Raw genomic sequence first — 12,140 nt, forward strand, 5'->3', positions numbered from 1 at the left:
ACTACTATACTACTATAAAAGGAAAAAGAAAGAAAAAAAACACACACAAAATTCAAAATGAAAACCTTCCAAAGCATTCCTCCTCCCACCACCCAACTCCAACAAACCACAGTGAGACACAACCTGGACCCCAATCAGGTTTCCACCCTCCAGACAATCAACGCTCAGTCCATTGAGGGAGAGAGGAGCCTCTCCTGTGCCACAGACCCCCCAAGAAAACACAGCTGCCACATCCTGTGTTTCCATGTCACACATGGCACCGCCTGGAGAAAAAAAGTTTGCCACTGGTGATCTTCTCCTTTCCATGCACAGTGCTCTCACCACCAATGCATGGATGGACAGACTGCTTTTAGGGTTTTTTCCTTTCCAGGATGCCCTGCCAAGAGGGGAAAAAACAACAGTTCAGTTTTTCATTTTTGGGACCACAGTCCCTCCCAATTTCCCCTGGGGCTGAGGGTCCAAGAACAGAGATCTTCTCTTCTTCTCTGAAGACAGGGGGCACCACCACAAACCTCCCTAACTTTTCTCTGTTCACTCCACTTCTGTCTTTTCCCAGCTGAAGCAGGTCTCTTGGCTCACCGGCATCCTCCTAAAATACAGTCTCTCTTGGAGGAGAAGATCGGTTCAGTCTGTGACTACCAAGAAAAGGTCCAGCCAAAAGCCACTCCATCATCTCCTCCCACCTAGAATTTCTCCTTCTAACATCCCAGGGTCCAAGCTGTCTTTCTTCCTCTCTTTCAAACCGAGGAGGAGAAAAATTTCACAAAGCTTTCATTTCTCAAGGAAGGGTTAAAAGTCCCAACTCCCAAGGATGGCTCGATGCCCAGGCTCTGGCTCCCACAGGTAGCTGGGCACCTTGTGGCCCCCCCTGCTCTTCTCCTTCCCTGCAGCATGCTGCTGACAAAACTGCTGCTGTCTCTTTCTCTCTCGAGAGAGCAAGAGACTCGGGGGGCATAACAGAGACATCCCAAATTTCTCCACCCTTCCATCTGCAGGGGCCAGCCCGGTTCCAGTCCCTCCACCCTTGGGTCAGTCAGGCCATGGGCCTTCCCCTCCCCACCCAGCCATGGCCGGGCAGGGGAGAGGCTGCACTGCGGCTGACCGGAACCAAAGAGAGCGAGTTCCCCTGGGAATTCTGCTTTTAAACCTCTGTGTTCTCAGAGGCGTGTCTAGCTTCAATTGGTCAATATCCAAATTGACCTCTTCCTTCTGAGAAAATTATTTTTCCGTGTCAAACCATGATATGGACTGAGTCTGCAGCTGGGGAGAGGCACACTATGTCTATGGCTGTTGGCTCAGCCAGAGATGGATCAGTTGGCCAGGTCTAGTCTTGGGCTGCAGGAGCCACAAGGGAGGCCATGGCAGAATATTATAAACACGTTATTTTCTGGTTTGGGTTGTAAAGTCTTGAGGTGTGATTGTGTCTTTTTGCTTCATATTCAGAAAAGGGCAGGACCCAGCTCATCAGCTTGCAGATACAACCTTTACCTCTGATTTCTGTAAATGAATTGATCAGATGTTTTCTTCTGCTGGCCTCCTACTTGTATAGTTCCACTACCCCTGTTTGTCTGTTCCAGGTTGTTGGTGAGATGTATGGTGTCATGGCATTGTATGGTTGATGTATGGTGTTTCCCCCAACCTGTTTTACTCTTCCATATGCTGTTGCTGTTAGACATGGGATGTTCTGATTAAATAAGCTTTTTCTTGTAGTGTGTGCAAGTGTTTTTCCTACTCAGATTCTAAAGTCTTCAGTGCGTTTTACAGCAAATGCTTCTCTATACAGAGCCAAATGAAGCAAAAATTAGTTTCCCTGTTCTTATTAGTTATACTTATTCCTTTAAAACTACATAGTAATGATCTTAAACTCAGCTTATGCATGTGTGTGCACACTCGTGATTCTGCTGAAATGTTATTTATAGCTATACAGCACAGATGATTGCTTAAAAAAGAGGAATAATCAGCATGTTGTGCATGCTGAGAGCATTTGCTTTATATTTTTATGTGAAGTATGAATCTGTATAATGTTCTGCAGTGCAGCAGTGCTCCTTCTGCTTGACAGTTTTAACAAAGCAGGAAAAAAAATGATGTAAGCATTTAATACTGGGACCCAGCAAAGGCACTGTAAACTGCTGCTCACTCTGCCTTTACTCTCTGTTTTTGTGAGTTCTTCTATACTGCTTTAATATTGTACCTTGGTGTGTTGTTAGTCTATCAAGAACCTGAGAGTTACAGTCTGTCTTGGTACATGATAATGGTGGTATAGATTAAACACAAAATACAGTGAACTAATGCTTTAATCTAGAACTATTATTTTAATACCAAATAACTGTCCTGAGCAAAGAAGGAGGGAATAAATGCTTTTATGGTACTAACAAATACGTTGTCTGGCCCCAGCTGTTTTCACAAGGGGTAGGAATTGTCTGCCCACCTCTGTGGAAGTTTTCACTAGCCAGTGTTATCAAAAGGTCTGTTATGTGCATATATTGTGGAAACTGATTTCTGCCCTGGATGTCATCTCTCCCCTTGAGCACTACTGGGAGAGAGCAGTGCATTGCAGTATTTGCCTTTGGGATTCTTAGCACATCAACAGAAAGACCTGTTTCTCCACCCAAATGCTGTCCATCTGTTTGATCACAGTTTGTTGCTACTCTGTGTGTTGCTGCCTTTGCTTAATCTTGGGTGTGTTTCCTTTGAAATCAAAAGTACTATTGGAGCCGGACTTCTTCTGTTTCCCTGTTTTCCTGCAAAATCTATTTCTTGTGTGGTTGTTACTCTGTATGGACATTATGTGTATTTCCACAATCATATCAGAAATCATTGTTTTATGAGAGAGTTTAATGAAACAGAGGGGTTTGTGGTGCTGTAATGTGAACAGCATATGATTTGGGAGTTGATTGCTACTGACTTCTGTTTTAGCAAAGAAAGGGGTGTGAAGATTGACAGGAGAACTCACAGTTATAACAAGGTAGCAGTTACAGATGAGGAAGAATTTTTGTTTGGCAGTGAAAATCTGCAAGGTCAGGAAAAGAATGGCAGCAGGATTTTAGGATTTAAACAGTTATCAATCATAAAGCCATATGCTGTTAAATACTGCTGACTACTTCTGAAATCTTTTAGGGCTCTTAAGTCATTGTTGGACTGAAATTCACGAGCCAGAGTACAAATCCCTTGTGTTTCTGGATCAGTGGTGTTATCAGTGGAAGAGAGGTGAGATCGTTTGTTAATGAAGTGCCATAAGAAAATGGGCCTTGAAAAATTTTGGCAATAGCTGATGGCTGTAAAATACAGAATTTTGCCATCACAGTGTTCGTATCTGGAGACTGAATCAAGTACTAAATTAATCTTGAAGCTCTACTTTGGAAAGCCAAGGTAAAGATTTGAAAAACTGGTAGCAAGAGGCTGGCTGAGGTCTTGCTTGACTCAAACCAGAATCTTCCATTTCACCAGAGGGTTGGCAGCTGCCTATTTGTCATGTTTTCCTGTGTTACACAGGATTGATTAGGGATATTTAACTGCTTTTGAGCAATTGCATAACATTTGAAGCTGCTGTGTTTTTCCCATTTATCCTAATTCCATAAGTTCTATGTAGAGTGGGATGAAAAGCTGGTTTCCCCCTACCCTTCTTCCTTGAAAAATGTCAGCACCAGCCTGGGGTAAGGTAGTGTTTTTTAAATATAGGCTTGGGAGAATAAATGTATTTCATATAGAAAGTAATAGAAAACTTGAGGATAAGCACTTTGGAAATCCAGGTGAGTTAAAATGTAGGCTTTTATTATCATGTACAGTGGTCTTACAGTTGAACAACTGTGAAGGGTAGATCTGAAGAGAGTGCAGATGGTTTTGAAAGGGTTTGAATTTACTTAGGACTGGACAGATTTTCTTAATTTTATATATATTCCTTGTCTCTCCAACTATCAGAGAAAAGTTGCTGTTTCAACAGGCTTGCATAACATTCCAGGCTGCTGTTTCCAAAAGATTTTGGAAGTAGGACCAGTGGGCTTGTCTGCCTCCATTCCCTGTAACCACCACAGCAAATTCATGTGCTGAAAGTACCATGATGCCTGAGATCAGTGGTTATTAATATAATGTTTTTTCTGTCAGTAGAACCATTATCTGGGGAGCAAAATGTGTTTTGGCAATAAGCCCCACAGAAGGTAAATAATGTGGCATTTGCATCTTTAGGTCTGAACTCCACTCTCTCATTGTTTGTCTTTGAACAGAAGTCCTATATTACTCAATTATTTTATACTGTACTTTTATCAATTGCAATCTTTAAGAAGGTATGCTTTACTTAGAGACTTCTAGATCATCTTACAGGTTAAGTAATTGTTGATTGAAAAGGCTGTAATGCTTGCTTTAGGTAGTGAAGAGTTGTATTTGGCGTTTAAATTTATTTTGAATTGTAATTTGCCTTTGAATAATTGTAATGTTCTACTGGAGTTCCTTACTAGATGAGTTTTATTAGCTTTTCTCATTATTTGAGAAATATTCTGAGTCTTCTTAACTGTTTTATGAATAGAAATCTGGACATAGCTACCTTACTGTCTCTATAGCTGTATAGCATAAGTGACATACTTTTCCATTATTCTGAACAAAAGTCTCTGTCATTGTCAGCACAGAACACAGGTGTTTATCAACTGATGTCCTTATTCCAGAAACGGCTGCAGAAAAGACTGCTAAGACTGTAACCCTGGAGGAGACACTTCTGCATTTCAAAGCCAATGGCTTTCTGCTGGGTTTAGGTATTTTTTGTGGTGTTTTGGTTTTTTTTTTTTTTTTCTTAACTGTGAAAGATGTTCTTGAAATAGATTTGGCTGACTGTCAGGCTTAAAATCAAATGATTCAGATTAGGTAAGTGTTTGCAAGATTTCATTGCACTGCTTTAAGGGGCAGTCCATCAGAGTTTTATAAAACCTACAAGCAGTTTGGATGAGGAAGCTGGAGAATGTTTTGCTATAAAGAGTATTTTCATGTGGTATAAAGCTAAACTTGACCCCAGCAGCTTACAGAATCTCACTTTGGAGTGTTTCTGCAGAATGTGGTCTCTCCATACCTCTTGTTTGTCTGAGTAGTTAACAAGAATGTTGAGTGGGTTGGTTTTCATGTTTCATGGTTTATTCATTGTTGATTTGAAAATTTGGTATGAAAACATATTCTTTCTTCATAAAATTGTTCAGGTGTTTCCCTCCTATGACTGTAGAAGCATTATCTGTAGAAATGGCAGTATTGCCACATTGGGGAAATGCATTCCTAAAAGGTAATTGACCCACTAGTATTTTGACTACAGTTTCTTCTGTTGGTTGATAGGCTGTATAAATACGGCAATAGTGACCAAAAATAATGTATGTTATGCTAGTTTTGCTTGCTGTTCTGTCTAGTCTTTTCTGGTTTTGTTTGCATTATCTTGAGGTGATCTCTCCTAAATGGCCTCACTGTGTCTTCTGGAGAAACCTGAAGTGTTTGATCAGGCTTGCTATATCTGTACCCACTGAAAAAGTACATCCATGGATTTGGGGAAGCATGTTTTTAGTCTTCACTCCAAAATCATTTTGATGATCTTTATCAGCCGCTTTTAGCCAGACATTTGGATAATTTGCTTCTGGTAGATGGAAGGATTTCTTTAGTGTCTGAAAGAGTATCATAACGTTAGCAAACTTTATTTTCCAGAAAGGCTCTGGGAAATTAACCTAATATCTCTGGTACTCAAAGCTTTGTCTTTACAATACTGCAGGGACTGAGAATTGTGCACTAGCACATGGAAAACAAGGAAGACCAGTATGAGTCTGTTGTGGGCATCAATGACACTGTGAGGTGCTGTCAGTTCCCAGTTCCTGGTTCCACCCAGTAGGCACAAGTAGCACAGAGCCAGGTGATCATGTTGTTCATTTAAGAGGAAGACTGACAGGAGCAAGCTTGACAGCAGAAGTAATACAGACTCTTCCCTGCCCCTTTTTCCCAGCAGAGCCATCAAGGCTGAGAAATGCATGCATAACGCAGGGATTTTTTTTGCCTCTGTTGTCCCATTTGTACTGTGAAAAATTCTTGGCAACAGAGATGAATGTAAATTTACCTTTTTGTAGTTGCACTTTATTGTCTAGGTGAGCAAATAAATCTGTCTCGTATTTCTGGCTAGCTAAGAATCTCAAAAAGAAGAGACATCCTCAAGAGGAGGAAATCATCTTTTGCTTCTGTCAGGTCACTGCCCTCTTCATTCTTTCTTCATCCAGCCTCATGGTTATTTGGTGTTGGGAAGTTTTTCCACCTCTCTATTTTATTTCATTACCTTCCAGATTGAATTTAAACTGACTTGCAAAGCTGACTATCTTTTGGGATGTCTAAACTAAATGAAGACTGTAATATTGATATGTCTGCAATTAAATATAATTTAATCCATGCAGAAATTCAGAAATACTTTCATTGTTGCAGGTACATGTAGAAAGTGTGTTCTCAAGCCTCTATTTTTACAACTTCCCATCTAGCTGAGAACAGCCATGGGATTATTCTTGTGTCTCTTCACTGAAAGAATCAAACTCAGGAGCCATCTGGGTGAAAGCTTTCAACAAAATCCATTGTATCGGACAAGTCTGTCTTCTTTTTGTTATTGAAAGATCTTAATTTCAAAGCTGTTTCTCACCTCTTTAGGTTTCAGAGGTGTTGCAGCATGTGAAGGCATGATTTGCCCTCAACACCGTTAACCTACTCCCTACCATAAGAATAGGTGGTAGGATACTGGGGGAGAAGAGTCTCTTCTCTAAATCAGACACATTTTCACATTGGAGCATTTATTTTGTTTTGTGTTTTGAAAGTTTTTTTAGAAATATAAGGAATAAACACTAAATTCCAGACCTCTGCTTTTATTTAATAGTGTGATAAATACCTAATTGGTGGTTTCAGCCACACCTAGTGCTATATGGAAGCATCTTTGTTCCTAAATAGGATTGTTCTAATTCATCTACATACTTGGACTGGGGGTTCAAGCAATAGCCTAAAATGTGTGGCTACATGAGACTGCAGTGGGAGAGGGGTATTACTCTCCACACATTCCTCCTCCTCACCCCCAAAAATGAACAATGATAGTGGGACCTTGCCAGAGAATAAAGGGCCACTTGAGATGTTACATTTCTGTGTAATTGATTTAGCAAGGGGATGTGGGGATAAACAGGGTCTCAAAATCTTCTGTGGTGCATCTTGTAGAGTGTTGTGTTCTGCTGTCAAAGGACAGACTCTGGTTTCTTCAGGCCAGAATTATGTGCTGAACCATGGCCAGCTTTGCTCTGGTGTTGTGTTGCTGCCGTGATGCCCCATGCCTCTCTCATCTGTTGAGCCTGTCTCTGTGGCTGGGAGCCCCCCTACCTTCCCAAAGGAAGCTGCTACAAAGCAGCAGGAAGATCCAGAATGTTGGGTTTGCTTTTTTTATTGTATGTTCTTTATCTGTTTTTAATCTTTTATTTGCTCCTTATTAAAACATTTGTATAATGTTTATTTGATATGAGTTGTTGTATTTCACTGGCAAGTTTTTTAGAGGTTGGCACAGTGCAAAGCTGTGATCTGGAGTCTGGTTTAATTCTAACTGGCTGGTTACCAGCTGAAGTGTTTTTTGCTTTTCTTAGCTTTGCAAAGGCCATGTAGCCAAAAGAGCAAACTGAATGTGCTCCTGTGAATAGTCATGGTGGTAAGAAGTCAGTTCTGCTATGCCTGAGCAGAAGCAGTGCAGGTACTAAGATTACATGATTACGGTAAGGATTCAGGCCAGTTTGAAGTAGTCTTGCTGCAATGGCAGGTGAACTGCAAAGCCTCTAGTCCTGAATTTTGTTCCAAGACGATAAAAATAAACTAAAAAAAATTTATTCTCTTTGTCATATCTGGTGTAGCTTTGCTCAAAAACAGTTCAAAAGTTAGTTTTACTGCCCATTTTGAGAGCAGACTCTTGTTTTGAACTTGAAGTCCACTGAATAGGTGTAGCTCTCTGATGTGTGTTTTGGGCATGTTTTGGATTGTATTTTTCTTTGTTTGTAGGTGTTTTGGAAAGAAGACCAAGTGTTTGGCTCAGTGGTTTTTGTGGGGCAGCACAGAGCCTGCCTGTCTTGGTTCATTACACTCAGCACTGCTCTGTCTGTGACACACAGGCTTAGCCACTGCACCACTGCAAGTGATATTGCTTTACAGAGATCCCTAAATTGATCCCTGAATAGCTCACACAGTATGGTTGGCTCATGGTTCATTAAGGGGTTGAGCAAAGAAAGAGGGCTGAGGCTGAAATTGGTTTGAAATGACTCCTGTATAAGTTCAGCACTCAGGAATGTTGTGTGACGGGCACAGGGATGGTCTGTGCCTGCAGGCTTGCAAGCAAGTCTGAAATTTTGCATGGCACACTGGCAACCAGGAGGACTACTCATCTGTGAGAAGATATTTGCCTGCCTTACAGCAATGTTGAGACTTCATTAATATTTGTAGAATGAGTTTAACAGAAGAACAAACAAATAATTACTAGAAGGGCATGTGTTAGGCTGCATTAACACATTTGGAGGTATTTAGGAAGTTCTCTGTTTTTTGACAGGAGATGAAGAATTGATAATTGTGTGGAAGATGAAGAACATGCCTTCACAGATACCCAGGTTATCTTTGTAGGGTATTATACTCTCAGTTAATTTTTGATGAGGTACAAACCCTACATATGTCTGTTTTGTAGTGACTTCATGCTGCAGTTAATACTTTAATACATTTGGATTAATCTTATTCATACTAGCCCTAGTTGGTAATTTCAATTTTTATTATGCATATCAAAAGTGGTATAATTCTAGATGTCATTGGCAATATCCCTGGAAAATACTATGCAGGTTTCTGTAAATATAGGTGGACTACACTTGAGAGAACTTTTTAAAAAAGTGTTGTCATGAATCTTGTAGTTCCTGTTTCTAGGAATTTCTATTTTTTTTTTCCCCACGTTCTTGTAGATGAACTTGCGGTGGGAAGAGTGCTTTCTGTTGAATAATTGTTCTGGCTTCTTGAGAAGTTTCTGTGCCTTTTATAAGACATCACATATCCCATGTACCTAGATTAAGTAGTATTTTAGAGGTACACACAATTTCTGATGAAGGAAATTTGGAGACTTTTTTTTCTAGAGAGTGCAGTGGGTTGCCAAGTCAGGGATGAGCCTTGCACCTTCCATATTCAGTGCAAAATCCCAATTCTAGGGTGGAGAATATGCTAGCATGTATTCATAGAACCACAAATCCTTGTGTAGCTGAATGAATAAGATATTATTAAAAAAAAACACTACAAGATTGTAAAGGATATGTTTGACTACTGCCATGGGGTTTACTTGAATGTTGTGGTTTATTTTTTAAATCTAGTTTCCTTCTTAACCTTGCCAACATACTCCAAGCTTCCTTGCTCTTACATGCTTTTCTCAGAATCCTCTGTTCTTTTCTATATTATTTTTTTTGGGTGGAGGAGCGTTTATATTTTTTGCTTTGTCTCTGAATAGTCAGTGTATTGTGGGAGGTGAGGTAACACTGGTCTTGGCAGAACACCACAAAACCGAGAGTAATTAAATGACGCAAGCCTTTGATTATTTTTCTCTCTCAAGCTTTCTGGCACGGCTGGGCATTCTGATTGCAAAAGGAGGATCGGGAGAAGAAACTTCTAAAGATCGCATGCAGAATTAGCAGAACTGTGCCGGAGACGCCTTGCTCTTTAAAGCTTCTCGCTTGCAAGTTCTGGAGTTACTTCTTTTTCCCCTGTGAGGCTGATGTCTCTTGCATCACCCAAGATATATGTAACTGAAAGGGAGCTGCCAAGGTTGTGTTTTGGTTTCTTTGCACCCTTGCTAATTGGATTTTTCCCATGTTCTTCAGGAGGATTATAGAAGAATTACAGAAGCTGTGTTTTTGGGGATGTGGAAAGAAGTTGTTTTTCTCGTCTTGAGTCCGGGACCTCCTTGATTTGCCATTTATTCTCTGAAGTTACTGCCTGTATGGAAAAGGGAGAAGCAGCTTAACGTGAACTTGCACAACCATGGATTCCTTCCCTTTGCAAATGTTCTATGTGGGTGCTTTTAAAGAAGGTTTTTGCATGCATAAGCAGCAAATGAAGAATAGCATCCCAGGCTGGATTTAAAAGAAACAAACTCCTTGAGTCCTGGAAAAAGGATAAATACTGTTTAAAGTATAGTTTAAGGAAGAGTGGGTGTTGTTCTAGTTCTAGAGGTTTTGAAAGGAAGCATCTGATCAAGTAAAATATTCTGCCCGTCTAAACCTGTGTTTTCTACAGCTGAAACTGGAAGATGTCTTGGAAAAGAAACTACTTTTCTGTGGGTCGGGGCAATATACAGGGCATGTTTACTCCACGAAATACCACCTCGATAGCACCCAGTAAAGGTCTCAGCAATGAACCAGGGCAGAACAGTTGCTTCCTGAATAGTGCGCTGCAGGTAAGAGCACAGAATAAAGAATGTTTCTGGTTTTGCCCTCTGTCTGTTGCAGTATTTTCCTAGGCATTGTGCAACAAATATAGCCAAACTTGGGTACATAACTGTTGGTGGGCCTAGACAGAATAAAACTGCATTTGGAAAAGCAGATTGAGTTATTGAACAGCTTTTTAATTTTCAGGTTTTCCTAATGAATTCAATAGCATTTACACAGTCATCATTTACTTGGATGTCTTGTTTGTGTAAGCTTGTAGAATGTCAATCAAAGCTAAAAATACACCTAGAAAATGTATTTGAAAATAATAGGATATTGCATAGCTTGCAGAATGCATACTCCTTAAAAGTAAACTTAACTTTTTTGTTGAACCAGTCAAAGTTTGATAATAACTATACAAGAGCCATTTTATATAGTTCAGTTTTCTTTCTGGCTGCTGCTTTGTAGCTTATTTAAACGACTGAGTGTTTACCTTTTGATTTAGAAGAAAAACCTTTTCTGGTGCCAAATTCAGTGGGGTGGCATGGCTGCTATAGAGGTGTTGTAACCATTTAGATGATTTGAGCATCTGATGGTTGAGATTCAGTCATTTTGGCAGCAGGGCTTAAAACCCCTTCACGTCAAGTTTCCATCCCTTCATATGACTTGTCTGTGCAGAACAGACTGTATCACTATGGGTTTAACTTCTGCTTGGTTTCTTTTCCATGGGCCCAATCAGGTTCTCAACTAACTTCAGGCTTCCATATAACCCTAGTGCAGATAATATATATATTTGTATACCTATGACCCTCAATAGGCTTAATATGTTAGGAATGACAGGGCAGAGAGAAGTTTCCAGTGATAATCTGTATCAATTACCTTTATTAAGCTGTAAGGTGTAATGACTGGCTGCTTCCTAATATTGAGTTAGTGAACCTAGGACTGGACTAAGTAGATCCTAATACCAGCTGCATATCATACATGAAGATAAAAGCATATGACCTTGTCTTTAATCTGCTACAGAAACTCTTTTCTTCTAAAGCTGAAGAGAGATAGGATACTGAGAATACTTACAATCAGAGCTGAATTTAAAAAAAAAAAAGGCAAGATGATAATAATTTCATAAAATACCTACTCCTGGGGTTTATCCTAATTTTTTAGCACTTAGTCTGAAATGCCCTTGAATGTTTGTTGCTTCTCACTCTTACGATTTTCTGTAAACATTCAAGCTAAACTCTAAAGACAATTATATAAAAAAGTTGGACTCATTTCTAAACATAATTTTTTGTCCTTTTGTAAAGTCTGCAGTAGTTCATCAGGAATGTTTGTGTGTAATCAGATGTTTTCTAGACTTACGTTTCCTCCTAGGCCCTTAAGTACAGGGATGCTTCGAGTATAACCAAAGCCATGGCAATTATGAATTTTTGGGAAACTTACAGATTATATTTAAAAATGTGTTTACTGAATATTGCATATTACTGTGGTTTGACTAACAGATTGTTCCAGTTAAAAACACTTATTGAAATGAGCATAAATTTTGCCAGGTTGCTAAATTTTTTCTAGCCAGTTGCTCGAAGCAAATTCATCAGAAATAAGAAGTTTGGTTCCTCTGTTTGTGCTAGTGAAGCATTTAGCTAGTCACGTGTCAGCCTGGACCTTGCTGCTCTGTCCGGAACCTGGTAGGACGTGATTTAGGTCAGGGCTTCTTTCAGTGCAAACTTTGGCCTTCAGGAAGGC

General features: G+C 39.9%; 1 protein-coding gene across 9 annotated transcripts in view; it reads left to right on the forward strand.

The window, feature by feature from the left end:
* The window catches only part of USP54 (ubiquitin specific peptidase 54), a 93,499-nt gene that overhangs the window by 37,111 nt on the left and 44,248 nt on the right, over positions 1-12,140 (forward strand). For 7 of the 9 annotated variants that reach the window (XM_077784591.1, XM_077784588.1, XM_077784589.1 and 4 more), the window contains exon 2: positions 9,590-10,432. In XM_077784591.1, the coding sequence (XP_077640717.1) occupies positions 10,286-10,432 (147 nt within the window). In that variant the 5' untranslated portion in view covers positions 9,590-10,285. Of the gene's footprint in view, positions 1-9,589; positions 10,433-12,140 lie in introns of those variants that run through there. The other 2 variants (XM_077784585.1, XM_077784586.1) reach the window with 2 other exon arrangements.

Source organism: Lonchura striata, chromosome 7, assembly GCF_046129695.1.
Source record: "Lonchura striata isolate bLonStr1 chromosome 7, bLonStr1.mat, whole genome shotgun sequence".
Taxonomy (NCBI): domain Eukaryota; kingdom Metazoa; phylum Chordata; class Aves; order Passeriformes; family Estrildidae; genus Lonchura; species Lonchura striata.